At 36.4% G+C, this 26,245-nt stretch overlaps 7 protein-coding genes and 2 long non-coding RNA genes across 14 annotated transcripts in view; 4 read left to right on the forward strand and 5 right to left on the reverse strand.

Annotated features, from left to right (window-relative positions):
• The window catches only part of LOC111451141 (integrin-linked protein kinase 1), a 7,182-nt gene extending 2,056 nt beyond the window's left edge, over positions 1-5,126 (forward strand). Inside the window, exons 4-13 of one of the 4 annotated variants that reach the window (XM_023091429.1) lie at positions 584-669; positions 855-975; positions 1,575-1,654; positions 2,610-2,672; positions 3,248-3,372; positions 3,529-3,614; positions 3,812-3,933; positions 4,085-4,196; positions 4,302-4,397; positions 4,832-5,126. In XM_023091429.1, the coding sequence (XP_022947197.1) occupies positions 584-669; positions 855-975; positions 1,575-1,654; positions 2,610-2,672; positions 3,248-3,372; positions 3,529-3,614; positions 3,812-3,933; positions 4,085-4,196; positions 4,302-4,397 (891 nt within the window). In that variant the 3' untranslated portion in view covers positions 4,832-5,126. Of the gene's footprint in view, positions 1-583; positions 670-854; positions 976-1,574; positions 1,655-2,609; positions 2,673-3,247; positions 3,373-3,528; positions 3,615-3,811; positions 3,934-4,073; positions 4,197-4,301; positions 4,398-4,802 lie in introns of those variants that run through there. The other 3 variants (XM_023091431.1, XM_023091430.1, XM_023091432.1) reach the window with 3 other exon arrangements.
• A 1,158-nt stretch (positions 5,127-6,284) lies between these two features.
• LOC111451143 lies at positions 6,285-7,096 on the forward strand. Its single transcript, XR_002711933.1, has 2 exons — positions 6,285-6,364; positions 6,502-7,096. It is a non-coding gene; the product is annotated as an uncharacterized LOC111451143 (long non-coding RNA).
• On the reverse strand, positions 7,096-8,243 carry LOC111451142 (HVA22-like protein f). Its single transcript, XM_023091433.1, has 5 exons — positions 8,086-8,243; positions 7,941-7,967; positions 7,717-7,839; positions 7,379-7,625; positions 7,096-7,294 (listed from the first exon to the last, which is right to left on the reverse strand). Exons 1-5 carry the CDS (start codon positions 8,130-8,132, stop codon positions 7,268-7,270), a joined length of 471 nt encoding a protein of 156 aa, XP_022947201.1. The 5' UTR covers positions 8,133-8,243; the 3' UTR covers positions 7,096-7,267.
• Positions 8,244-8,272: 29 nt separating this feature from the next.
• LOC111451144 lies at positions 8,273-9,465 on the forward strand. The gene is made up of 2 exons (XR_002711934.1): positions 8,273-8,428; positions 9,221-9,465. It is a non-coding gene; the product is annotated as an uncharacterized LOC111451144 (long non-coding RNA).
• Positions 9,466-10,186: 721 nt separating this feature from the next.
• LOC111451140 (probable galacturonosyltransferase 15) lies at positions 10,187-14,322 on the reverse strand. Its single transcript, XM_023091427.1, has 6 exons — positions 13,900-14,322; positions 13,691-13,737; positions 12,235-12,390; positions 11,275-11,838; positions 10,889-11,191; positions 10,187-10,809 (listed from the first exon to the last, which is right to left on the reverse strand). The coding sequence occupies exons 1-6, from the start codon at positions 14,129-14,131 to the stop codon at positions 10,522-10,524; spliced, it is 1,590 nt and encodes a 529-aa protein (XP_022947195.1). The 5' UTR covers positions 14,132-14,322; the 3' UTR covers positions 10,187-10,521.
• Positions 14,323-16,989: 2,667 nt separating this feature from the next.
• On the forward strand, positions 16,990-19,165 carry LOC111451016. Its single transcript, XM_023091244.1, has 2 exons — positions 16,990-17,124; positions 17,845-19,165. The coding sequence occupies exon 2, from the start codon at positions 17,847-17,849 to the stop codon at positions 18,885-18,887; it is 1,041 nt and encodes a 346-aa protein (XP_022947012.1). The 5' UTR covers positions 16,990-17,124; positions 17,845-17,846; the 3' UTR covers positions 18,888-19,165.
• A 442-nt stretch (positions 19,166-19,607) lies between these two features.
• On the reverse strand, positions 19,608-21,057 carry LOC111451018 (protodermal factor 1-like). Its single transcript, XM_023091247.1, has 3 exons — positions 20,655-21,057; positions 20,300-20,570; positions 19,608-20,223 (listed from the first exon to the last, which is right to left on the reverse strand). Exons 1-3 carry the CDS (start codon positions 20,803-20,805, stop codon positions 19,893-19,895), a joined length of 753 nt encoding a protein of 250 aa, XP_022947015.1. The 5' UTR covers positions 20,806-21,057; the 3' UTR covers positions 19,608-19,892.
• An 872-nt stretch (positions 21,058-21,929) lies between these two features.
• On the reverse strand, positions 21,930-23,788 carry LOC111451017 (peroxisomal and mitochondrial division factor 2-like). 2 transcript variants are annotated; one of them, XM_023091246.1, is made up of 3 exons: positions 23,648-23,763; positions 23,456-23,524; positions 21,930-23,275 (listed from the first exon to the last, which is right to left on the reverse strand). In XM_023091246.1, the coding sequence occupies exon 3, from the start codon at positions 23,265-23,267 to the stop codon at positions 22,290-22,292; it is 978 nt and encodes a 325-aa protein (XP_022947014.1). In that variant the 5' UTR covers positions 23,268-23,275; positions 23,456-23,524; positions 23,648-23,763; the 3' UTR covers positions 21,930-22,289. The 2 variants fall into 2 exon arrangements, with proteins under 2 accessions (XP_022947014.1, XP_022947013.1); XM_023091245.1 differs by lacking the exon at positions 23,456-23,524 and having other exon boundaries at positions 23,648-23,788.
• A 348-nt stretch (positions 23,789-24,136) lies between these two features.
• Positions 24,137-26,245, reverse strand: part of LOC111451015 (mitogen-activated protein kinase 20-like) — a 6,147-nt gene continuing 4,038 nt past the window's right edge. Inside the window, exons 8-10 of one of the 2 annotated variants that reach the window (XM_023091242.1) lie at positions 26,065-26,166; positions 25,074-25,243; positions 24,137-24,996 (exon numbers count right to left, since the gene is read on the reverse strand). In XM_023091242.1, the coding sequence (XP_022947010.1) occupies positions 24,551-24,996; positions 25,074-25,243; positions 26,065-26,166 (718 nt within the window). In that variant the 3' untranslated portion in view covers positions 24,137-24,550. Of the gene's footprint in view, positions 25,000-25,073; positions 25,244-26,064; positions 26,167-26,245 lie in introns of both variants that reach the window. The other variant, XM_023091241.1, reaches the window with a different exon arrangement.

Raw genomic sequence — 26,245 nt, forward strand, 5'->3', positions numbered from 1 at the left:
TTTTTTTTTTTTTTTTTTTTTTTTTGTATATTGATATCATAGCAAATTCCATAGTTTAGATAAGATTGAGAAAACTCTAAATGAATTGGCTGTTTGATTGTAAATTAGGATGTGCGAAACAGAAAATCTGAAACAGTTTCAGCCAATTTTTGGATTCATCCTTTAGGAGCCTGAACTTTGTAAGACTAAAAGAATTTCAACCACTTCCTAATCCAGCATGCATAACACAATGATTACATTCTCACTCCAGGCCTAAGCACGGTGGCAATGTCTTCGCTTGCTAAGATTAGAAAGCCTCCATGCTTGGATATCAATTAAAACTATGTCAATATTATCTAGCTTACGATTCTCATACTTGTGGTTTGACTTTTGCTTCTGCACATTGATGAAATCTCTTACAGTTCGAAGAAAAAATTGAAGGATATAGCCAGTTTATTCTAATTATTGCTTAATACAGAACCCTGCTGATATGTACGTAGTGAATTTGAATTTGGACGTCAATTTATTTATATATCAAGAAATAAGAAATCAATTGACTTCACTTTTGCCAGTCCTCTGAATCCATTTAAATTTGATTACACAGGGAACTTTCTGCATTGCATCATGGCGGGGAATTGAAGTTGCTGTGAAAACACTAGGAGAGGAAGTTTTCACTGATGAGGATAAAGTGTAAGTTTGGTTTTATGAATTCAGTGTTTCTGTTTCTTATGTTTATCATACTTCCACTAACTCATCAATATTGGAGGTGGACTCATTAGTTCCTCACAGTATCTCATGGTGCCCTTTGCATCAGATATTGAAATGAAACTTTAACCTCTTGGTATCTATTTTATAGTAAAGTTCTAATGTTACAGGAAGGCATTCAGGGATGAACTTGCTTTACTTCAAAAGATACGGCATCCTAACGTTGTCCAATTTTTGGGAGCTGTAACACAAAGTAGTCCAATGATGATTGTCATGGAGTATTTGCCACAGGTCTGTCCTATTTTACAACTTTATTACATGAAGGAAATTTGACCACATTCTTCTTTGGAGAAATTTGCAATAGTAAATCACTGTATTCCTTCAAACCTTGTCGTTTAAAACGCTTAAGTGACAAATCAACATGGTGAAATAGATAGCTGTCATAAAACTTTAAGATTGCATGTTTCAGTTTGTAAATACATTAATGTTATGATCGAAATGTGATCTGTTTACATTCTTAATGATTTTGTTTAGCACAATATGTTTTCTTTCAAACTGTTTCTTAGAAAATCTGCTGAGCAACATTCCTTTAGAGTACCATTTTGTAAGATTCAAGTGGAGCAGTTGCCTTGATATGTTGAAATCTTTCAATAATGTAAAAGTTGATGTCAACGTTGAAATTGGTCTCGGTATAGTGGATGAGGAGAAAGAATAAATGAAGATGATGGTCTATTTGAGTAGGAAAGAAGTGTTTTGGTTTCATCATCTTGGTGTCTCAGATCCAAATTTTTTATACTTCCTCTCTCAATACCACATTTTATTGAATTTTGGCAATGCTTGCACATTTCATATATCACTGAATTATTTTTTGTTATAATTTTTTTTTCCAGGGAGACCTTCATGCATACTTGAAACGGAAAGGTTCCTTGAAGCTAGCAACAGTTGTTAAGTTTGCTCTTGACATTGCTAGGTCAATTCAGTTTTATGCTCCTTAAACTTGTTTGAAAGGTTTTTTTTGGTCTGGAAAATCTTTAATTGATCAATTATTATAGTAAAAAACAAATTTGAAGAAGTATGACGGTATGTGCTAGTATTACTTCATATCACTCACGTTGCCAAGAGCTCATATTGATCCTTGCATTTAAGGTGTGTCTTCACATAGTTCTGAAATTATAGTATTACTTCATATCACTCACGTTGCCAAGAGCTCATATTGATCCTTGCATTTAAGGTGTGTCTTCACATAGTTCTGAAATTAGATTATCTTGATGTGATGGCTACTTAAGATGGCTTCATCATGAATAATGTAATGACATATACATATATTTACTTGGAATTTCAGAGGAGATCACTTTTTCATTAGAGAGGTCAAGAGATCAGGTGAGGAGGTTTGTGAGGTGGCTAGGTTTAATGTCTCCTTGTGGGCGTCGTCACAAAGTCTTTTTCTAATTATGATCTTGGTCTTGTTCTTTTAGATTGAAGTTCCTTTTTGTAGTTATGGTTGAAATTTTTGTTGGAGATTGTTTCTTATATTCCCTCATATATCCTTTCACTAAGAATTTCATTTTTCATAATGAAAGTGCAGTTTCTTACTGGAACAAAAATTTGGATAGTGATTTCAACAAAAAAATAACTAAAAATGCCCATGATTGATGGAAGGTGTACATGAGATAGAAGGTGCACATAAAGATTTGCACAGAAGAGAATCTCTGCTTACAAAAGAATGACATTAGATAGATTGCATTTTGTAATCAGTTCAAATTCTATATAGTGTTGGACGAATTCTTTTGTTTGAATTGGATATAACTGAAAAAATTTTATCGACCTTGGTCTAGATTTCTTCTACCCAAACTGTGTTATGGGTTTGTTTGTTCTATTTCTATTACGTCGTAGTTTTGCTAACATAATTCAAACATGTTTTACAGGGGAATGAATTATTTACATGAGCATAAACCTGAAGCAATAATTCATCGCGATCTTGAACCTTCGTATGTTTTTGTCTCTTCTCCCTTACCATTTTATCTTTAGAAATAGTTGTAGGAAAAAACAGATTGGAAATGATTAAGTAGAACATGTCATGTGCCGATGCATAGTAGAGCTTTGTGCCAATATAACAGGCATCAGAAATGACAGGATCCAAATTGAAATTACCATGCCTGAATTCCTTTTGTTTATAGCTTCTTCAAGACGGTGAAGAAAAAGAGTAAAAGCATCTTCTGATGCAGGCACTCTGAGATTTCATGCAACTATTTCTGTTGATATCTAATAATCATTGTATCCTTTATGAAGCGCTATTTGTTTGGATTAATCGGTAACTATCATGTAAACTGATACAATAATATAAACTCTTGAAGACGGTTTAGACTGTACAACTATAATTAACTTCAACAATAGATTTAAGTGTTCAATATTTTTTTCATCGGTGTACTTAAAGCGTTAGGCTTCCATTGGCATGAGTCGTAAATTATCAATTGCTAAATAGTATGACACGAGATGTAAGTTATCAATTGCTGAATAATTTGAACTTTGAAGGTTGCTTATTTGTTTATGAGTAAGACAACAGAAACATACTGCGGGATGATTCTATGCACCTGAAAGTTGCAGACTTTGGAGTTAGCAAACTTCTGAAATTGTCAAATAGGGTCAAAGAAGACAGACCTGTGGCTGTGGCATGTCACGATACTTCATGTATGTTTATGCTTTGACTAAAACTAGTGTTACTTTTCTCTTGATATGTTATGCAGTTGTTGTCGTGTATTTACACAATGTTCAAGTCTTATGTATGAATGCGCGTGCGTGTGTTAATTATACCCTTTTATGGAAGTTTCCATTTCTGTTGTACAGGGCGATATGTGGCGCCTGAGGTTTATAAAGATGAAGAATACGATACGAAAGTGGATGTATTTTCATTTGCCTTGATCTTGCAAGAGGTGAAATCTCTCTAAATAATCATTCTCTTATATGTGCCAGTGTTCCACTTGTGGTCTGGTTCATCTTAATTCTTCTTGATCCTCCTATAAAGAATCTTTGCTCTAATGCTGTGTTTAATATTCATGAGATTTTAGCCTTTTGGATTTATAATTCATTGATAATATTGATGCCTGAAAATTTCATGGGATCATTGTAGATGATAGAAGGCAATCCACCTTTTCCAACAAAGCCAGAAAACGAAGTACCTAAAGCTTATATAGCTGGTGAACGCCCACCATTTATGGCTCCAACTAAGCGTTATGCAGATGGAGTGAAGGAGTACAGTTTTTCCCCCCCTCTCGTTTACATAATATTTTCCTGCATATTAAATATATTGGCATGTACTATTTTGGAAATTTTTCGTTTCAAGTTGGCTCATAATAAAGTACGCTATACTTGTTAATGATTGTCGGAGTCAGTTTGTGTACAGGCTAATCGAGGAATGTTGGGAAGAGAAGCCACATAAAAGACCCACGTTTCGGCAAATAATAAGAAGGTTGGAGGATATCAACAATGAACTTATGCACACAAGGAGCTTGAAGGTGCACCACAAACCCTCTCTCACTCTTTGCTAGCTAGTCAGTGATATTAACAATCAATCATCGTATCTGAAACTTCCCCATTTTGGTCGCATTAATCGTTTACAGATGAATCATTTCTGCAATTGCTTCGGGAACCTGACAGCCTTGTTTAAAAGGGAAAGGACTAGTCCAGGCAGCAGATCTTTCTCGAAAAGCAAATGAGTTAGTATTCATTTATACATTCCCTGCCTTTTCCTTCTCTCTCTCTTCCACACATGTTATATATATATATATATATAGATATAGATATATGCCTTGGAAATTATGCTCAAACATTTGTGTATTCTTCTGTTGTTCTTGGATGGATGAGAGAATCGTTAGCCCTGCCTTTAACTCCATAAGTCTGCTTCCTCGTTTCAATCGTACCATCCTTGTCAGTTGAATATTGTCGGTCGTTCACTTAAGAGGTCAAAAGATCGAATCTATATGTTAGATCCATAAGAACCAAATCATGAAGTCTGCATATGTTGCATATGCTACATTTAAACAAATGTTGCCTTTTCATTTAACTTAAAAGGATTTTTGATCATTTCCTTTATGAGCTTTTCTAGTTACTGGCCTGTCTAGAACTTTAATTTGAAGAATAATACCAGCAGGCCAAGAGGCATTGTCCCTACGCGAAGTTCAGGGGCCCCTAGTTTCACATGAAGCTTAGCAATTATGGGGGAAAGTGATCTTATTGTTGCTGCTATCAGTTGGGAGACCATCCAAATGGGCGTATTTCAGTATTGATATATCTACGTCACAATAAATGTTGATGATGACGACAAGTTCCTATTATATATCTTTGGACACAATTTTAGACTTATTACTTGTTAATTCTTAATAGAACTTGGTTAATTAGTACTTGTTTCTGTTGTTTCAAATTAAAGGGGCTTTAGTATTTGGTAATTAGGGGTTCACAGATCACTAAGTCAAATTAAAGGGGCTTTAGTATTTGGTAATTAGGGGTTCACAGATCACTAAGGCTTTCACTTCTGTTGGTAATAGAATCTTATTTTTAGGGTGAGAAGTTATTTTTTTGAAGTCAAAAAACCAAAAATGAAAAAAATAAAAAAAAATAAAAAACTGAATTTTACTCTTATTTTCTCTCGCCATCCAACATCAATTGGTTTATACAAACTCTAATGTATAATGTTTAATCCTTCCCCATATGAACGTGAATATAACTCAATTGGAATCAAACATTTTGTGAAATTCTACATCGATTGGTTGTTCCTTATAAGGGTGTGGAAATTATGACCTTCATGTTGCGACAAGAGAAACAGTGACCCTCAAGTGGCGCTCATCCGGCCATACAAAAGCCTAAACAAGCGCCATGATGCGACCGAGGAGAATGGTGCTGCATCATCTAACACATCACACGGAGTGGACGTTGAAGACAAGTTAAGACATAAGCAAGATAGAGACATCGAATATACAAGAGGAGCAAAGATAGACTTTTTGAAGGGCCGGGTAGGGTTCTAGGCCTTTACCGCACGTTTTAAAATCGTGAGGCTTACACTATGTAACGGGCTAAAACAGACAATATCTGCTAGGTGAGCTTGAACTGTTACAAATGGTATGGAGATGTGCCAGTGTGAAACATTCCTTATAAGTGGTGTGATGTGCCAGTGCTACTAGGTGAGCTTGAACTGTTACAAATGGTATGGAGATGTGCCAGTGTGAAACATTCCTTATAAGTGGTGTGATGTGCCAGTGCTACTAGGTGAGCTTGAACTGTTACAAATGGTATGGAGATGTGCTAGTGTGAAACATTTCTTATAAGTGGTGTGATGTGCCAGTACTACTAAGTGAGCTTGAACTGTTACAAATGGTATGGAGATGTGCCAGTGTGAAACATTCTTTATAAGTGGTGTGAAGACCTCTTTCTAATATATACGTATTTTGAAACTGTGAAGCTGAGCTAAAGCCGACAACACCTATACAATACCTAATCTAATCGCAAGAAAACAAAGTTATAGACAATTTCGCAACACATTTGTGCAAAGAAAAAAAAAACATTTTAAGGAGGGTTAGTTTTACGAAAAGAAATGGAATTTCCTCGCTCGTGCTCTGCTTTTGTGGAGGCTCAAGGAATATTCTTTTCCATTGCTCTCCTTTCATCGTCTCCCAGGTTCTTCTTTCTTGTAAGCATTCTTTGTCTGCTGAATTTGTTTATGTTCTTCCACTACCGCTTTCTTCTAGGTTCTGTCCTTGCTAAATCCGTTTTCTCAATCGTTTGTGTTTGATAAATTATTTCGAGATCTGGTTTGGATGTTTCTAGTTTCCGATGGATTAAACAATTGGAAGAATCATCGTGAAGCGTAATTAAAGTAATCTCGTTTAAGTTATGATTATCTGTTATGTTTAAACAATGCGATTTAAGCTAACGAGTGAGCTGCGCTATATTTTAAGTTAGTGAGATTTAAGCTAGTTACAGATACCCGCAAGAGAACGGGATTGAAGGAGCAAATGATCCCATTTTCTGAATTCGAGGACAAGCTGTAAGTCTCTTTCAAAGTTAATTGTATAGAAGCGCTTATAAATTTGGTTCTGATTCAGTTGTCTGCTCTGGCTTATGGAATTGCAGCATGCATGTTATGATATTTGTTCTGTGTATCATTTTTTTTTTTTTTTTTTCCTTAGAATGATTTGTAAGGAGTGCTCAAACTTTTTGTTCTTGATCTGTTTTTCTTGTTTGGTTGAGAGCATTGTTAGCCGCTTTAACTGGTTTCTTCGTATCATGTCTGCTTCCTTATTCAAATCGAATTTGCAGGAAAAAGAGTATAGGATTTAGTTGTCTCAATCGATTGCCAGGAATTTATAAGAACATTATTCTTTGGTAGAAACTCTTTTCTTCACAGCTATTGTCCACAGGAAAAATATATATATATATAGAAACACCCTTCAAATTTTTTCCTTCTTGTGCAGAATACATAAAATACAAGTATGCAACATGAAATCGTACTGCTAGCAGAACCCAAGTATTGCTCCAGCCTTATAAATTAAAGTGTCCACAATTCTTTGACTTCATCATATTAGGATTCTCCTCAGTGTCTCCTTGCTTCTCTTTCAGCCTACAAAATCAAGTATTTACAGAATTAGCATCATAGATATCCGTATGTACGGTAGCTAGATTTGGATGGATAGAATCAGCTTACGGCTTTGACTACTCGTTCGAAAGCATCAGGTCCATATCTATCAATGTAACGCTCCACTGATTTCCTAGAATCCAAAGTCATCATCTGGAGCACTTTCTTTTGATTCTCTGGATAGTTTGGGTTCACGTAAGTTCCAATCTTAATGTACTTCCTCACTACATTCTCGTAGATGTAAGCTGCCCCATTGAAAATTGGTAGAACCAACCATAAACAAGCCAGGAGCTTAAGGTATCCCCAAAGTGGAATCCTGCGTGCCATTCCATAGCCTTTAAAATGCAAACTTGAAGAGAAAGAAGAGCCTCAAAGAACAGTTTTGATTATGAGTAGAAGAACTATACCAAGCCAGGATTTTCCAAAATGTTAGTTCAAAGAGGGTTATGAAGGAGTATATAACCCAATAAGTCAGCCATTGCTGGTCGTCAAGACTTGAAGGGCTCTCAATTGCCCTTATTGATGCATATCTGTTCATTCATTTCTGCATGAATCATGCCTTGGAACTAGGAAAGAGAAGAGAAAGAGAGAGGTATGTAAGATGTAATGAAAATGAGTTATGTGCACTTACAAAGGAAAAAGAAGCATTACTCCAGGCCTGGATCAAGGAAAAGTTGAAACTGGTTAAGCAAGGAAATCATAACCCACTAAGGCAGAATTGAGATAATAAGCTTAAACAACCAAATATTTGGGATTTCCCCCCAAAAGATTAGTACCCAATTATAGAATCCAAATGTTTAGCAACAGCTCCAAGAACACCCATGTCTGACAAACTAATTCTTCCTTGTTTTCAGCTGCCAATCAAACTTTGGATTATGCTAGTTCTTTTAAGATGATGAAATGAATGGAGGAGAAGTTTGGGTATATAAGCTAGTCCAATATATCTGAAGTTGAATAATTAAGCAAGGTAAAGAATGTCTGTTCCCAATGATGTTCTTTACCCACACAACAAGCAAAAGCCAAAAACTTGGAAGGAAATTAGTCAATATATAAGGGACTGTTCCTTGCATTCCTTTCCATGCTTTTTAACCTTTCCAACTTGCATATATCCATAGAAAGGTTTGTAGATATATACCTTCCTTTCACCTTTATCACTTCTTGAGGTTTTCAATCTTATTCTTACTTTTTGATATTCTAATAGAATCATGATTATTCAATGTTAGACATAGTAAATAGGTCGAGCTTTGTATCTCATCATAGTAATACCTCAGAACTTTAAAAGATTGCATTAATACCCTCGACTTTTTCACAAAATTTCAAAAGTACCTTAATCGTTGGTAGGGGATGTGAAAACCCCCACGTGGTTCGTGTTTCTTCTTCTTCCTTACTCTACAAATTCATCTTGCCCAGCCCTTATGCAAAACCACCCCTTCAATGTAGTTAAAACAAAAAACAAGCTTCTTCCTTGGTTAGCATCGATGAAATCCCTATGAAAGAATAGAGGTGTTGGTGAAATAGACTCCTTGAAGCTAACACATTGATTCTAGATGCTAAAAAAGAGTTTGGATCAACATAAATTCATTAATAGAACCAACCATAAAGAGAAACTTGAAATAATCTTCGTTTTGGTCATCTTTACTCTTGAGGTTTTTGATATTGATTTTTAATATATTCTTCTATAATTAATGATATTATAGCAGTGGCATTATTAGTTAACTCATTATTATTTTACTTAATATGTTCTTAATTACTTTTAATTTTGAGTGAAAATAATTGCAAACAAAGTATTTTATTTTTAAAAAATAAAACGTAGAATTTAATTCATTTTGCCAATAAAAATCAATATATTTGTATTTTTGGAATTTACATTTATTTTTGTTGAAATTCTGAGGTGAATGCTTCTCTAATTAGATAGTGATTGAAAAAGGAATGAGCTTCCATAATTAATCCAAAGATTCGATCCTGAGAGAAAGTAGAATACGACATGTCGGTCTTCTCAAGCCATCCACTTGACGTCGTTTTCTTTGGAACGCGGTCGACATCGGACTTCATTTATAAGCCGGAAAGTCAAGGTGTACAACCAATGAAACGACATGTTATTTTGCTTTTGGGTTTTTCTTTAAATAGTAATAAACAACTGCATTAGTGTGTTTTTATTGAATTATTTGTCAGATAAAAACTCTATTTTTCAATTTTGAGGTATTATTTCTAATTCTAAATTAAATTACAATTAGAAATAGAAATAAGACCTTAAAATTGGAAAAATAAACAAAGCGATTCATATGATCGAGATTTTCCTTCCTGAGGTTCTCTTTTGTCGATCGAATGCAACTCATGCGAAATTAAGTTTTGTTCGATTATATATGTCGCTCGTGCATGTATATTCATTTGATTGGGACTCTAGCCAACTTATATCTATTCTAGGTAGCTAGAGGTTCTATGTGTATGTCATGGCAAACATTAAAATGAACAATATAACTTACTTGATCCATAGATCTATTTCACCATATCCTAATCTTACTCCACTTGCACCATCCATGGCCCCATCTCTCTGTACTAACAGAAAACCACTAACAGTGTGTCCTTTTCACTTTGCCATATCCAAAATGCTCTCAAAATCAGGCTGGGTACTACGGACAAAAGACTATGCCCAAATGTGCTCTAAAGACTACAGCAAACCAACAAAACATAAAAAGAAATAACATTTGCAAGGTTGTTTCGCAATAAACCAGCTCATTCTTCCACTCAGCGTCAGTGGGTGCCTGCCTTTCACATCATCACAACATGAACAATACAACATAGTTGTGTTTAAGAGGAAAATGAGGGAAAGGATGATGCCAATATTTAGCACATAAATTAAAGTTAATACAACAGCAATTAGCATCTAGAATAAGGTATTTGATTAAGATATGAAATTAATATACAACGTTGTAGATAGTTACATCAATGATCACAATATACCTTCAAGGTTGTAAAACTCTGATTCTATTGAATAATATTGCATTGGCTACCTTCATCTATTACCTAGTAATAGTGTATGGACATTATAATATATAACCAATATCATATTTTTGTAGAGATTAGTCCGAGTAGAGACTGAAGGCAAAACCTTCTTCCCTCTTATCTCGGACCATATATATATATTTCTTCATCTGGTATCTAATCCCAAAATGAATATAGTTTAGCTAGAGTGATAGACAACTTCGTTCTCCTCACTCCATTATTCTGCATCTCTTAATAAACTTGTTTGAGAAATTTACATGTTTATTCCACAAGTTCCGTACCTCTGGAGACCCAATCTCAAGCCACGGCTTCGCAGGGCCGCTGAAGTGTATGACAGCAGCATCTTCCAGGACCTCTTTGCTTAAAAGTTGTGGGGGTCTTTCACCTAATCCAGCCACATGCCATGATGGATCTATGGGCTGCATATGTCCCTCAAAAGCCATCATGGATGGAGGAAGTTCCCCTGGACGCCACAGTGCCAATCCAGAATTGAGATTCTGTAAAATAGTGGCAGTGGACGTCAATGGAAGTTTTATGCACGTTTATAGCTTTGGTGGAATAAGAAAGGGAACTAACATGTTTCAACCATTGATGATATGTGGAGGTAATGTTGCTCCTTCTCCAAGCTTCAAGATCGAAAACATTCATGCCGTAGAGCCACGCACATCGATCGGGATCGAAGTTGGACAATATCAAAGGATGGGAGAAGTTCAGGTAGTGGCTGTATTTCCTTCCTGGACAACAACCATCTCCACACCAAGAATCAACGACAGCACCAACAACATTCCCACCAAGGTCCAACTCCCACAAAGAGGACATATCATGTTGCACCACAATGTCATCGTCCAGGAAAACGATCTTATTCAGATCTGGAAACAGCTGAATGAGACACATTAATAGTTTTAAATCATCATTATTAGAATTTCAGTTCAAGAGAAATAAATGATAACAAGAAGGATTACCTCGGGAACATAAATACGAAGGTGATTCAAGAGGGAGAGGCTGCTTGAGCTTAGAACATCTAATTCTCTGTTTTCTTTTCCATCTTTGAAATCGTTATAGTGACGCTTCCATATCAAGCGATGAATCTCCAACATATCTTTAACCCTGTTGTTGACTTCCTCAGACCAATCGAATTGGTGAAGTCCCTTAACTTCCACAACAACCGAATCAATTGAATTGATTGCAAACCACGCGTGCATTGGGGTGTATGTTTTCTTATCGGTGATAATGTGAAACACCAACTTCTGAGGGGCGGCTGAGTGTCGAATGGCAGAGGAGATGACAACAGAGGCGGCGAGGACATTGTCAGTCAAGAGAACAAGATGATGGAAGAAGGGGTCAGTAAGGTGGGAAATATATTCAGGCTGTGGCAAACGAGCTCGAGCTTTGGCATTTACAGCATACTCTTCAGCCAGTTTGAGACAAAGACAATGCAGGCCCTTTGGAACACCATGTGATGCTAAATACCAATACACAGATTCACGCTTTCTGGCAGATTTGACCTTTTGTTCCATAGCGTATAGCTGCACCAAAGATATTGTGAGCTAATAAACTTGTTTTACTAAATCTATTCATCATTCTCCTAAAATTACTTTTTCGGATAAATTTGATCTTTTATTCACGCTCCATAGAAGATATTGTGAACTAATAAACTTATTCTACTAAGGCTACTAATAATTATACTAAACTTCTGTACATTTGACCTTTTGTTCGATAGCGTACGGAAGATATTGTGAGCTAATAAACTTGTTCTACTAAGTCGACTAACAATTCTCTCAAAGTTACTATAGAAGTTATAAATTGTTCTACTAGCGGTCTCCAAAAGCTCTCTCTTCTTAAGTTTTTCCTTTGCTCTCCTATTTGTTTTGACATATTTCGATTGTGAGTAAATCCAAACTGAAATCGAAAAGATACATTACCATTGCTTTAGTCTTTAATGCGAAGGCCCTCATGTCCTGTCGCTTTGAAATCATCTCATTCACAAGCTCGTTGAAGGATCCCACTCCATCTTCACTCCCCACAGATCCACCTTCTTTTGAATCCACAAGTGCTCTGGACAATTCCTCGCTCAGTCTCTGTCATTTATCCATCAATCACAATAGAAGCAAGACGAAAAAGAAAAATACACCATCAGTTCTGTATTCAATTGAATTTACCTTATAACCTTATATTTCCATTTCCAAATATCTGGAGCTAATTAGAAAGAAAAATTTAAATATGAACGTTTTTCAGATTTGGCTTAAATGGGTATCCATATTTCTCAACATTTATTGAGTATCATAATTAGAGCGACGTGGAATCAAAGATAGTCAAATAGAGGGGTTGAGGAAATATCTTTCTTTTTGTTTATTGAATATGTGTGTGTATATATATATATATATAGATAGATAATAATAATTTCAAGTGGACCAAAATAAAAATGATTGCTAAGCAAGTAGCCACATGTCCCAAAAGCTGCCTGTGGAAGAAGAATTAATTTCCATTGCTTTATGACCAAAATGCCATCCTAGCTTTCTCAATTTATCAACAAAACCCATCTCAATAATATATATATATATGTTAGAAATTTGGGTAAGTTAAGAGAGAAAAACAAAAGGAGAAAATATTAGAGTATACAAAAATTCCAATTAAGAAAATGATGGGTTTGGTTTTACGAGGGTAAGTCGGTCACTATCAACCCAATCGTCTTATTTTCTATTTCCTTAAATCATAATTTTTTTTGTACTATTGTTACCAAACATATCATAACATAAAAGACTATATAAAATTTCAACGCAAGTTAAAATATTTTATTTATTTTCAACATATACAAACAAAATATATATACATATAGACGCGTACCTTCTGCAATTTATCACAAAAAAATTTAATTTAAACTTTTAGATAAATTAAACTCAAATTTTCAATATTTTTAAAATCCAGGTACGTAGAAGAAGCATCCAACTTCATGGTACCATAAATGCGAGTTTAAAGTTTAAAGGAAAAAAGTATAGAGTAGTTGGAGAAACGTAAATATTTTTTATAGAAACATTTTAAAGACAACCAATCAGAAACAATACGGAGACTTTTTCTTTTCTTTTTTTTTTTTCAAAATCATATTGGAAAATATAATTCTCCATTTAAATAAATAAATAAAACATTCATGACAGTGAGATGATCAAAATTAGTATAATCCGTTTAATGTCATAATTAAACGTTTCCATTAATTTTCACAGTTAATCACCACAAGAACGAAACGTAAAATTAAGCAATGAAAGAATTCTAATCAAGTAAAAGCCAAAGAAAATGAAGAAAAAAATGTAGTTGAAAATTGGAAAAAGGCGGATTCAGAGTTGTTTAGGGTATATTCGAAATTAAAGTGAAAAAAATGCTAACCGAATGAGATGCGTCATCGCGACTGAAAAACCTCCATCCAGAACACTCTGCAAAATTCATGAATAACAACAAGATAAAGTGATTACAGAGATCGTTGCAACCGATCGAAACAGAGGTGAAAACCGATTGAGCGCAGCAATCATTAAGTATTGCAACTCCTCAAGAATCAGAAATTCGGTGAAAATGTATCGGCAATTGAATGTACTTACCAGGAGAGGAAGAACAATCGGCGGCGGATTCGAGGACGAGAAAGGCGATCCGAACGAAGAGGAAGGGGAGAACAATTGCGAGAGTGAGAAGGAGCGGCAAAACGGAACGAGTGGAGATTCTGCGATGAGGCGCCGTGGACGACGGCGCGGGAGGCTTGACGGCGGTGGAGTTGGAGTTAGAGTTGGAAATAGTGAGCCGCTTAATGCCGGTGGTGGAGATGTAGAACTTCATAGCGATGGCGATGGAGAGAAGAGGCGATATTGAATGGACTCCATTCAAGGAGGAAGAAGAAGAAGAAGAAGAAGAAGAAGAACTGAGAAAGGGAATTGGGGAAAATCCAATACTGAGAGAGTCACGGGTTTGAGACTCCGCGAAAACGAAGAGCTATGGCGAAGTGGTCTTTTACGTCTTTTTATTTCATTTATTTATTTATTTTAAAAATACTGATTTTTTTTTTTTTTTTAATGGTGCTTTTGGGAATTATATGAGTAATAATTCATAAAGGTATTTGGGGGAAAATGGTGCGACGAAGAAAAAAAAAAGGGAACATCCAAAGATAATGCCGCGTTAGAAGCCGCGGGAATGAGATCAAGTTTAAGGTATTGCCCTTTGTTTCGAAGTTAATTGCGGATTTGCCATTGGGTCTCCGTTTGTCACCGACACATTCTTTTCTCTCTCTGTTTCCGCCTGCCTCAGCCCATGACGTTCGCCTATAACGGCGGAGCCGATGCAAGGTCCCTTTCGTTTACTTTAATTCTAAACTCCTAAATAAAATTTTAATTTTTAAATTTACATCTCTAATTTTGTTTATTGTAGGTTATTAAATTATAAAAGATTCATTGATTTCAATTATTTTATTTTTAAAATTTTGTTGTTATATTATATTTCTTATTACCATATTTCTATCCAAAAGATATTCCGATAATTCAAAAATTTTGAAATGTTATAAATTAGAATATAAAATATTATAAGGGTAGAATATAAAATATTGTCTCAAAATATATATTTATTAATTTTCTTCATTAATACAAGCTTTATATGCCTCCTTATGATTAAATTGCCCTTTGTTCCAATTAAAGAAATGGTGTGAGGAGGAGAATAAATTTCGGGCAAGGGAAGACATTGTTTGTTGTACCAATAGATTCTTCGCGATGGAACATTTTGAAAAAAAATATATACATATATATTCGATGTATATTACATTAATTTTAAAAAATATGAATAAAAATTGTCTGAGACAATAATCATGAAAATTATCTAGACGAATAAAAATACTACGTAATTCTCAATCATCCAATTGAGTTTGAAAATTCTTGATTTTATTTATCATAATTAAAACGTTCAAATTTATTAAATATGTGGACTCTACATCTGGACATTTTTTTGACTTTATAATATACGTGGTCACTTGTCACACGTAGTCTCTTGAGCATCATAAAATGATTTTTTGAGTAAAAAATTACATATATACGAATTAATTTTTTTCATTGCGTGTTTAGAGTAGATTAAATAATTGAAGTTAAAATAAGTATTTTGGAAAACATTATTAATAATAACAATAATTATTATAATTCAATAATGGAGAGGAAAAAGGTTATTAAATAAGGTAATAGATAAGGATCAGTGGAAAATGTATCAAATCGATTTAACTTTTTGAATGAGTCCAATGTAGGCATATAGTACTGCTTAGAAATGTTAAAAGGTAGGAAAATTTCAAGAAGAAAAATGAAAATTATCCTGAAAAAATTGAATATTATGATACTCATTACAAAAATAGAAAATTAAATGGAAGATTTTTTCTTTGTTGTTCTGTCATTTATTTATTTATTTTTAATGGAAGACGGATTTATGTGAAAGAAATGAACATTCCTACTGATACAACTCCACCTTTGAAAAGGCTAAAATTGTAAATTACATGAAACGGCGTGGAAAAATATTAAAAATATTCACAAGTTGGATAGAAAATAAGTATTATTGTTTGTAGTCTACTTAAGAAGTCTTCAAAAATAATAATAATAAAATAATAATAATGAATATGTTTAATATTCATGATTCGTCCGTACCATCATTTTATTCATATTTTAATTTAAATAGAGATATTTTATTATACATATGTGAGTTTAATATTTTCAATATGGATATATTAAAAAATAGATATAAAATTTCAATATTGATATTTAATTCTTTGAGACTCACAACTATATCCTAATATTATCCAAACTCCAATTAATAATTCTAATTAATGATATATTTAAATCCTTGGAATTTATATGAATCTAAAATAATAAGCCCAATAATGAGATTAAAAAAATAAAGAATAATTTATGTAATTTTCTATTATAATATTTATATTGTGCTAATTAAATATACCAAACATCTATGATTATAATTTTTATTGTGAAAATTATAGTTAAAATTAATGAAATTTCTTACAAAGATTGATAAACTAATTAACAATTTGTTAGGTTTATAAATTACAAAGTTAGATAATAAAAACTGATATTTAATTTTAATGATAAATTTTTGTTTTTTTTTTTTTATTACACGAATATAGGAACCACTAACTTTCATGAATACCCAATTAAGACAGGCCACGTGAATATTAATGAGATTTGGGGATTACGTGGCAAGTGATGACGTGGTAATAACATGACACAGAAACCCCCAATCCCCTGTCGGCGAAAATATTGGCTTGTCAAGCCATAGCAGGATAGTCAACGTCATGTTCGGATCCTTGTACACGTGGCGACGATCTAATCATCAACTGCTGTTACGTAAGCAGACAGTCATCTCCAACTCAAGGTGTAATTTTTTGTTTCTTTTTACTCGTTTTTTACGTCGGATTGATTGGGGAACTTGCTTTTATTTAAAAAAAAAAAAAAAAAAACAGTAGTTCGTTAACTTAAGCCCAAATAGTGAGCCCAAATGGTAGCCCAGTTAATTTGAGCCCAAATGGTAGCCCAGTTAATTTGAGCCCAAATGGTAGCCCAGTTAATTTGAGCCCAAAAGGTATCCATACTTCACTTGAGCCCAAAAGGATTTTATTTATTTATTTTTTTCCTGTAATTGAATTTAAATTGAGAGATACTAGACGAGGAATTCCCTTTCTATTTTGGCGGTTTGTGGAGGAAAGCTTTTTGGAGGGCTTATACTCGCAGGCGAATCCGCAACATCGATTAATCGCTTGGAACTGAGAACCCTTTCGCCCTTTTGACATTTTGGAGGTAAAACTCTCGCCGTTGAATTAATTTATACTATTATTCGATCTAACTCGAGAAATTATGTGTTCGTCTTTTGGGAAAGAAGGGGATATAAACAAGAGAAGAGAAGGGAGGATTGCTCTTCTTCATATTTTGATCTGATTTTCTTGATTAACGTCGAAAAATTCATGTTCTCACGATCTTTTCGTGCAATCCCAGGTTTCAGATGTTTCTAAATCACAAAGAATCAGCTCCTCAAATTGCTTTGGATTAATTGTTTTCAGTTTTGACAATGTTTCTAAATGTGTTAATTGTACTTGTCTCTATGAAAGAAATTGAGCAATCCTTCTAGATATTGTATCCCCTTTTGCTTTCGTCAAGAAAAGATGTGCTAGAATGAATGTGGTTATCCTAAGAGCTCTAGGCCTGGCTTGCTTGTATGGAAATGAAATTACATTTCATCATCCTTCTCGAGTCTCTGAATTCTCCTGTTCAGTAAGATAGTATTGTCCTAAATTTAGAGATTTCAACTAGTTAAATGAGTTAACAAAAAACTTAAAAGGATTGCTTTAGTAAGATATTGGGAAAGAGTGAGGCTTTGAGGTAGACTAGTTCAGTTTGATGGACTGGTTGAATAGGATCTACTAGAGGTTCTAAGACGATGGATAGTTTTGTCGCGTCAATTGTAGCATTGAAATTATTCATGATTGATCTTAGTAAGAAGCAATGTTTTCCTCTCTTCAGGTATGGTGAAGCATGGAAACAAATCAAAAGCCTGGTACAAACAGCAGACAATCTCAGTTCTCATTGTGTCTGCTTTTCTTATCCTATTTGTGTGGATGATGTTATTTCGCAAGGAGTCTCAACAGCATGATCTTTTAACTGAGGCAACTCCAAAGCAAAAGTGGGATAGCTTCAATTCTCTTGTGCAATTTAATCCAAATATACAGTTTCGGAATGGAACTGACATAATATCGCAGATTCCCGATTCACCAAAGGCAGTTTTGTTCTTTGCTCATGGCTGCAATGGAAAAGCCATTAACTTCTGGGACAAATCTCCCAAATGCCCTTCTTGTGTCGGTCTGCCTGAGGAACGGTTGATTGTCCTTCATGCGCTCAGCAGACATTTTGCAGTTCTTACAATATCAAGCTCTCAAAAATGTTGGACACTGGGGAAGGAATTAGCGATCGTGAAAGGCATAATATTTTGGTGGGTTAAAAAGAACAAACTCAAGAAACTTCCTCTTGTAGGTTTAGGTGCCTCCTCTGGTGGATATTTTCTTTCAGTGCTGGCCACTAAGTTGAAGTTTAATAGTATTACTTTGATGATTGCTGAAGGGTTGTATGAACAAATGGAAGTAACAGAAAGATACCCACCTACTCTGTTTGTGCACATGCCGAAAGATCAATTTAGGCAACAAAAGATCAATGAAAATATGGAGTTTTTGAAAAGTAAAGGAGTTGATGTTGCAGAAATTGAATGCTTGGAGTTTAGTTTGTCGCCACATTTTTTGGCTGACCGAATCCCGGGACTCAACCAGAGTGTTTCTGGTAAGTTGTTTGAGCTTTTCCAAGCCAAGGGCTTCATAGATGGAAATGGAAAGATGCTCAAAGATGGGCGGGAAACACGGTGGAAAGAAGCCCTCAAGGGGAGTGAGATTAATTTAACCGATAATAGTCTAACCCATCACATTCAAGAAGAGTTGAATCTTGCCTTTGCATACCATGAAATGACTAGCTTGGAGTCTGACAAGATTTTCACATGGTTTGAATCTCACATGAGATGATTCTATCAACATTGAAACAAAATCCAGGTTCTTAGAATCCACACCCTCCCAAACACACGCACGAGAAGAAAATGTATGTAGAATGGTTTTTTCTGTTAACAATTTTTGTAATGCTGGCGTTGATGGTTCTGTATTTATGTTTACATTGCTCAGTTAAGAAAGTTGAAGCAAGAACATGAATAAATGTTATTTTCAACTCCCATTTTGTGGTTCTGGCTGTTGCTTGTGATCTACAATCAATTTCAAATCCCCATAGCTGTAAGAAGATTATCAGGCTATATTTATGGAGAACTTTACTTATTGTTAAAGATGTATGGATTTATTTTCCTATTACTATTATTTCTGCTGTATTGCAAGGTAAAATATCAAGGGCGGTTGGTTTGATGGGAGTTCTTAAATTCGCCAACCCACCTTCTCAGAGCGCTGGAGGCTTCCTAATGACTGCAGGCTCCTCCCGGCTCTCGTTCATGAGTTTGTTTTCTGCACTTATTCTATGTTTATTTGCACCGTTGATATTTGTGATTTAGCATTTATACTGTTCACAAGAGCAAGCTCCAGTCATTGACTCAAACCAAAAGGAAACCCAAGTTTGTTTATTTATAGGTTAGCCTTATTCAATGTAGTAGATCTTTCCTCATTAATGCGCCATCTGCATACTTTGTGGATTTTGCTAACTTCTTAAAGCTTAATGACGATAAGGAAATAATGGATTAATGTAGATAACAAACACTCGAACTTTCAATTCCCGACCCCTTTAATAACATCTGATTAATCATAATGAACTAGTTGGAACAAATCTTGATTTCTCAATGAATTTGGAAACTAAAGACTGAGCATCTCTATGTTCAAATAACATGAACATAAGAGATGATAGGAACAACAAACAAGAACAAAAGAAAACATGAAATGATAAATTGGTCTCACTGTCTCACTAGTCACAAACTAACTACTAAGGCACACACACATTAATTATTAAGGTGGTAACTGGCAAGGCAAAGGGTGGGTTCAGGCTGTGAGCTTAATTTTCCCCTCGTTGGCTAATTTGAAGATGTTGGCCTGATCTGCTGCTGCTCTGTTGGAGTTAAGTGCCGAGACAAAACTTGACTGAACTTGCTTGGTTGTGAAGGGGAATCTGTTACTTGCAAGAGAGTTGAGGTATGAAGCAGTGCCTTCTCTTAAAAGAGCCCCAAACCCATCAGCCCTTGTGTTTGAAAGTGCTTGGAGTAAGTTGAGATTTGTTCCAAATCCTGGGACATTGGTTGCTCCAAAGCAGTTTCCTAACGTTCCCCACCATCCCAGTACTCCCCATATCATTCCTGGGTGATTCAGCCAAAAACTGCAAAACAAACACATATTTTTCAAACCTAAGGAGGAATGCTTTCTTTTTCATAGAAATAGTTACTGTGACTTACTTGCAGGTAAATGGAGTAGTGGGAGTGCCAGGAGTGCTTGGTGTGCTTGGAGTGCTTGGAGTGCTTGGTGTGCTTGGAGTGCTTGGAGTGCTTGGAGTGCTTGGAGTTCCTGGATCTACAGGGGTGGTTGGTGTGCTACCACCAGATGGAGGGTTGTAGTATCCACTTCCACCTGAAGGAGACTTGGTTGGTGTTGAAGGAGTTGGCGTGGAATAATGCGGCGGTGTGCCTCCATAGCCATGTGAAGGTGGTATAGGGTTGCTGTGTGAACCTGCAATGCAAAATGCAGAATGCTGTAAGTCTACTAATTACTACTATGCTGAAACTGAAGTGTTTTTGTTTGTGAATGTGTGACCTGTTGGGGGAGTTCCAGCATGTGGGTCTGGAGGAGAGTAGTAGCTCTTCTGGTCAGCAATGGTGGTGGAGAGTACAGGGATGAGCAGGCTTTGAGAAAGCAGCCCAGCAAGTAGAGTGAAAAGGAGAGGAGAAGCTTGTTTGGTTCTCATGGCTTCTTTTGTTGTATTTCTGCTGGGAGCGAAGGGTTATGGAGATGGAAAAGAAGGGTAATGGTGGATGGAATGTTTGGAACAAAGGGGAATATATAGAAAGGGTTGAAGGGAAGTGAAGTTACTTCTTACAGGTGGAGGAGTGTGTGGTTAGTTGCTGTTTTATTGGTGCATTTATTCATATTGCTTGCTGCTTTTAATTGTGTTTCAAATAATGCTCAGATTTTCCAGGGAGGGTTCATTAGGGGTGAGGTGAAATCACATGCTTTTGCATTTGAAATTTTGAATCTCTCTTCTCCGCAGAGATTTATCTGAAATAGTCTCTCTATAATATAGCTCTTACCAATACATAATTAAAAAATGTCCTCTTTTTTTACTCTCTTTCTCTCACATGGCGATTTAATAGCGACAGCTATGTGTATAGTGTCATCAAATAATTTATGAGACTTCATTCCAAATAACAAATCTCTAGTCTCCATCTTATCACCAACATTACAAGAGAAATTAGGAGTAAGCTTAACCTATGAATTAGAACGCGTAGAATCAAAGGAGAACAGACTATTGTTGTAGGAGAAAGAAAGAATGCGTAGAATCGAATCAACCAAGCAATAAAGAAGCAATGTCCTTTCCTTCTCTTTTTCAGTAATTCAGTAATTATTGTTAAGAACAATAAATTGAGCACTACAAAGTCCTTCCTAACCTTCGCAAGTGAAGCACAGGACCAGTCAGCCAAGCGGGCAACCAAACCACTGTGGCTACAAGCGGCTTAAAAGAGAGAGCAGGGAAGTAGTTGAGGCAGTAGGAGGAAGAGGAGTGAAGCAACACACACACACACACATGAGTGAGCTGTCAAGAACTTGATCCTTATAATAACCAAGATATAATGAATGGTGTTAGCTACTGCAAAATAATGGCAGCAAACGCATTTATATTATTTCCAGATCTCAACATAACATAACAGCTTGCAAATGCCGCCGTACACTGCACTTCAACCTCTGCCATTGTTTTGAGGAAGAGTTAGCTCCCAATTTCACTCATGAATTTATGAGCGCTGATGATCTGTCTCCATCAACCATGGAGCCACACCAATTCTTCTATGCTTACAAATCAGTTGAGAGAATGGAAAATCAAAATGGGACAGTTATAATTTGCCAAACTTTGGTACAACCATGCAAGATTGCCTTAAAAACAACTCAAAATCAAGTGTAGCTGAAGATTTGTCTGGATAATCCATCAATAACAGTGGGGTTAAACTTTAGTGCAGTGATTCCTCAAACTATATCAACTAAGATTGGTTTACCAACAAGACTTAGCTTAGCTTCCCATAAAACTTTGAAGCAAAATTTAGCGCCAACCAGTATTTATTGGATAGGAAAACACCAAATAAACAAACATATGGAACAAAACTTGAGCAGATTTGTAGTTCATGAACCCTACCCACCCTTTTGGCTATGTTCTTCTGAGTCAAGTCTCCATATCCCAATTTATCTATGTCTACCATACAAAACAAAGGCCAGTGCAACTGTGGCAGCAACAACTCCAGTGGAACCTGCAATTATAGGCCAGTTTAAGTTCAACTCCTTCCCTGCGCCTTCCCCCAAAGCTGACTTCAGTTCCTCTGCAGTACCATTCAAAGCATTCACTGCTTTCTCCTTCATTCCACTGATCACCTTGTGTGCTTCCTCTACTTCCCTCTGCAACTCAACCATTCTCAACTCCAACGTTTTCGATTTCCCCTCCGAGTCCTTCAACGACTCGTCCACCTTAAATTTCTCCTTCATCCACTTATCTAACTCCAGCCCCTTCTTCTTCAGCAACGATTCCAGATCCTCAACGATCTTCTTAAAACCCGTGATTTCCCTCTCCTTCTCCTCAATTTTGTCTCTCATTTCCTCCTCCACCCGAACTTTTTTACTCTTCTCCTCTATCTCCTTCACCTCCAAAACCCCAACTTTCCTCTCCAATTCTCTGATTTTCTTTTCGCTCTCCAACTTAGATTTCTTCAGGGCTTCCAACTCTTCCTCAAGGGCTGCAACCTTCTCTCCTTTTTCCCCCAAATTTTTCCTCAACTCCGCAACTTCAGCAGTTGCCTCATCGGCTCCATTCATTGTAGATATCAAATCATGCTGTAGCCTCGCGACCTCCGTCTCAAGCTCCAACGCTCTCGCCGCCACCGACTCTAACACCTTATTACCCTCTTCAGCACGTTCAACTTGACTCTCCGTTTCTTTCAAGCGTTCTTTCAGCGACCCCTCTTCACTCTTTAACCCCTCAATCTCTGCTGAAAGTTTCTTAATCTTATTTTTTATGTCTTCATTTTCCTCAACCAACTCCTTCTTCTCACGCTCCAAAACCTCAATTCTCCGATTCAGTTCCGCAACCTTTGCATCATTCTCCCGCTGGTCAACATCATAAAAATCCTCCCCCGACCCGCCATTGCTAATATTAATCTCGGTCTCCATTAATATCCCTATGTTCAAAGAAAAAACGGCCGAAATGAAAACGTAACCAGTCACTAGAACACGTTCTCTAAAAAATAAAAAAACCCTAAGAAAAACGCATACAGAGGCCCCAACTAGATCCAGACAAATCAAAAATAATAAAAAAGAACTAAAAACTTCAAGTAAGAAGAAAAATACAGCGTACTTACACACCAGGCGAAAAGGATTCAAATCAACGAAGAGAGAACAGCGAAGGAGAAAGTAGAACAAGTGTAAAACTACCGATTAAAGACGAAAACAGAAAGAGAGATTAGTGTGCAAGAAAGGGGGAAAATCATATAAGAAACAACTTCCAATAAAAAAATTGTCTGAAAGAAGAACAACAAAAACAAAGGATTCACCTTTTGATTTCTCTGGTTCAGCAGCCTACAGAACTCGAATTAGGGTTGCGAAGTTTTGCAGCGACAAGAAATGTCTGATGAAGCTTTTTGGTTTCCCAATTCTCCTGGAAAGGGAAAACAGAACGCGGAAAGGGAAATGAGCAAATCTGATCTCGGAAAATGGACGGCTGAGAATGGTCGAAAGAAAAGCCCGGCGCTCATGGGCATGGACCCGAAATGCTTTTGATCGTGGATTGGCCCAAATAAAAAAAGATCTTCGTTGGGCCTTTAATGTGGCCCAATTATATTTATGGGTCGTCGCTGCTTGTTTGAGTGGCCCATATAATAATGGGCTGAAAAGAGCTTTTGATTTCAAATATTTCTTTTTACCGCTTATTCAGCTCTTATTTTTAAAGTTTATATAGTAAATATCTTGGATTTAATTTATATGACGATCTCTATTAAATGTACTAAGAGAGCAAGAGTTTAACCCAGGTGATAACAAGGTAGTACAAGACAAGTGACGATGATGTCTATTAACTTGTCTGTCTCAGGTGATAACAAGGAAATACAAGACAAGACAAGTGACGATGATGTCTATCAGGTTGTCTCAGGTGGTATAGATAAAGCAAGAAAATGGGGGTTACTACTCACAGATTCCTACAGCGTATGTTTTTTTTTTTTTTCTCCTTTGTTTGTAAGATACAGTTTCTTATTACAAGCTAACTGTGCATTTAATATAACCTGATAAATCTACTTTCTTGAGAGGCTACTGACCTCTCTTCCATCTATTACACACAAAGCAGCCGACTTGACCCGATCGCCACCCCTCCTCAACGTTCTTCTGGTATCACCAATGGCTTTCTTGATCTGAACGAGGGTTTACATGCCGGAGCATCCATGACTGGCCAACTTACACTTTTATTAGTACATCTTTGTCATGCTAAACTGACCGGCAACGACCTTTCTGTGAGCAACCGAGGTGGCGGTGGCGGTTGCTGCACCAATGCCACTGTATTGGGAGGCCTTGGCCTGTAGAAAGTTAGCGTCGATGGATATTTGGTCCTTGAGTTCGACCTTGTTCACTCCGGCACGTGTCATATAAAAGGGGTTCGAGTCAATGCTGATGGCTATGTCTGTTCCTATTTTGGAAGCCATGCCACACTGGGAAGCTTGCTTGGTGGCCCTTAGTGAAATATCCAGTTTCGTTTCTGCTGCAGATCTTTCTTGATTTGCTGCATAGGGTTTCTGGTAATGATATGCAGGAGGAAGAATGGCACCTCTGATCAACGTTCTAGGATCGTATGGTTCCTTCACTCGCATTCCGCTCTCATCTGCTATAACTGGTCCAACCACTCTTCCAGGCTTGGCTGCTAAAGTTGAGGAATCAGTAAATTTGATAATTTTGGATTGCAAATCGATGAGACAAGAAAAGTTGCACAAGTACCAAATGGGATCTTTTGTGGTGCCTGCATGGTTCTTGATATATTTGTTAGCCGCCCTTCGCTATCTCTGGAATTCTTGCTGTATGCCTGTTCGGAGATCTTCCCATCTTGGACGGGTACGTTGTTTAGTTGGTCCTTAGAATAGACCGGGTTCGAGTGTACAACTGTTGACCTGGTTATATGAGGCAAGCATATTTGTCATCCATGTCTGTACAGCAAACTAAGGAAACAACCATGCCATACATGATAATTGATACCAAATACGAAACAATGATTGCAGTAGAGGAAGAAGCAAACTTCTGCCACTAAAATCTAGACAGATGATTGACTAATCCAAGCGTGAGAAGAAAAATACATGCATGTATAAATGTTCAGTGCCAATGAAAGTCTGGGCAGCAAAGACGTTATTTGAGTGCAGACGTATAGAATACTGCAACAATGAGATTCAAATGAGAAAACACCAAACTACGGTACAAAATGATTGGAATAATGATTGCAATAAGACTATTATATTGAGATCCCATGTCGGTTGGAAAAGGGGACGAAGCATTCCTAAAAAGGGTGTGGAAACCTCTCCCCCTACCAAACGTGTTTTAAAACCTTGAGAGGAAGTTCAAAGAAGTAATATCTACTAGCGGTGGACTTGAGATGTTACAAATGGTATCAAAGTCAGACACCAAGCGATGTGCTAGCGAGGATGTTGGGCCCCCAGGAGGTGGATTGTGAGATTCCACATCGGTTGGAGAGGGGAACGAAGCATTTCTTATAAGGGTGTGGAAACTTCTCCCTACCAAACACCTTTTAAAATCTCGAGGGAAAGCATTTCTTATATCTACTAGCGATGGACTTGGCCGGTTACAACTATCACTAATGTGAAGGATTGCAATGGCATGAGTTTAGGATGATAGTTGATGAGCTCCATCACTCGCCCAGGTACGAGTTTAATATGGAGGCGTACACAAAATTCCCTTTAGAAGAAAGAATCATATGTACCTTGGGAGGGATACGTGCTTTCTGTCAAGAGGAATTGCCGGTGCACTTTTACCACCATTTTCCTCCAGATGTGCAAACTGCTTTCTAAATTGATCAACAGCACTGCACATACATACATGTGCAATAAACTATTAGCGACAAAGTAATTTTGAAGAAAAGACACCCCCCCCCCCCCCCCCCC

The sequence above is a fragment of the Cucurbita moschata genome, unplaced genomic scaffold (assembly GCF_002738365.1).
Source record: "Cucurbita moschata cultivar Rifu unplaced genomic scaffold, Cmos_1.0 Cmo_Scf00013, whole genome shotgun sequence".
Lineage (NCBI taxonomy): Eukaryota > Viridiplantae > Streptophyta > Magnoliopsida > Cucurbitales > Cucurbitaceae > Cucurbita > Cucurbita moschata.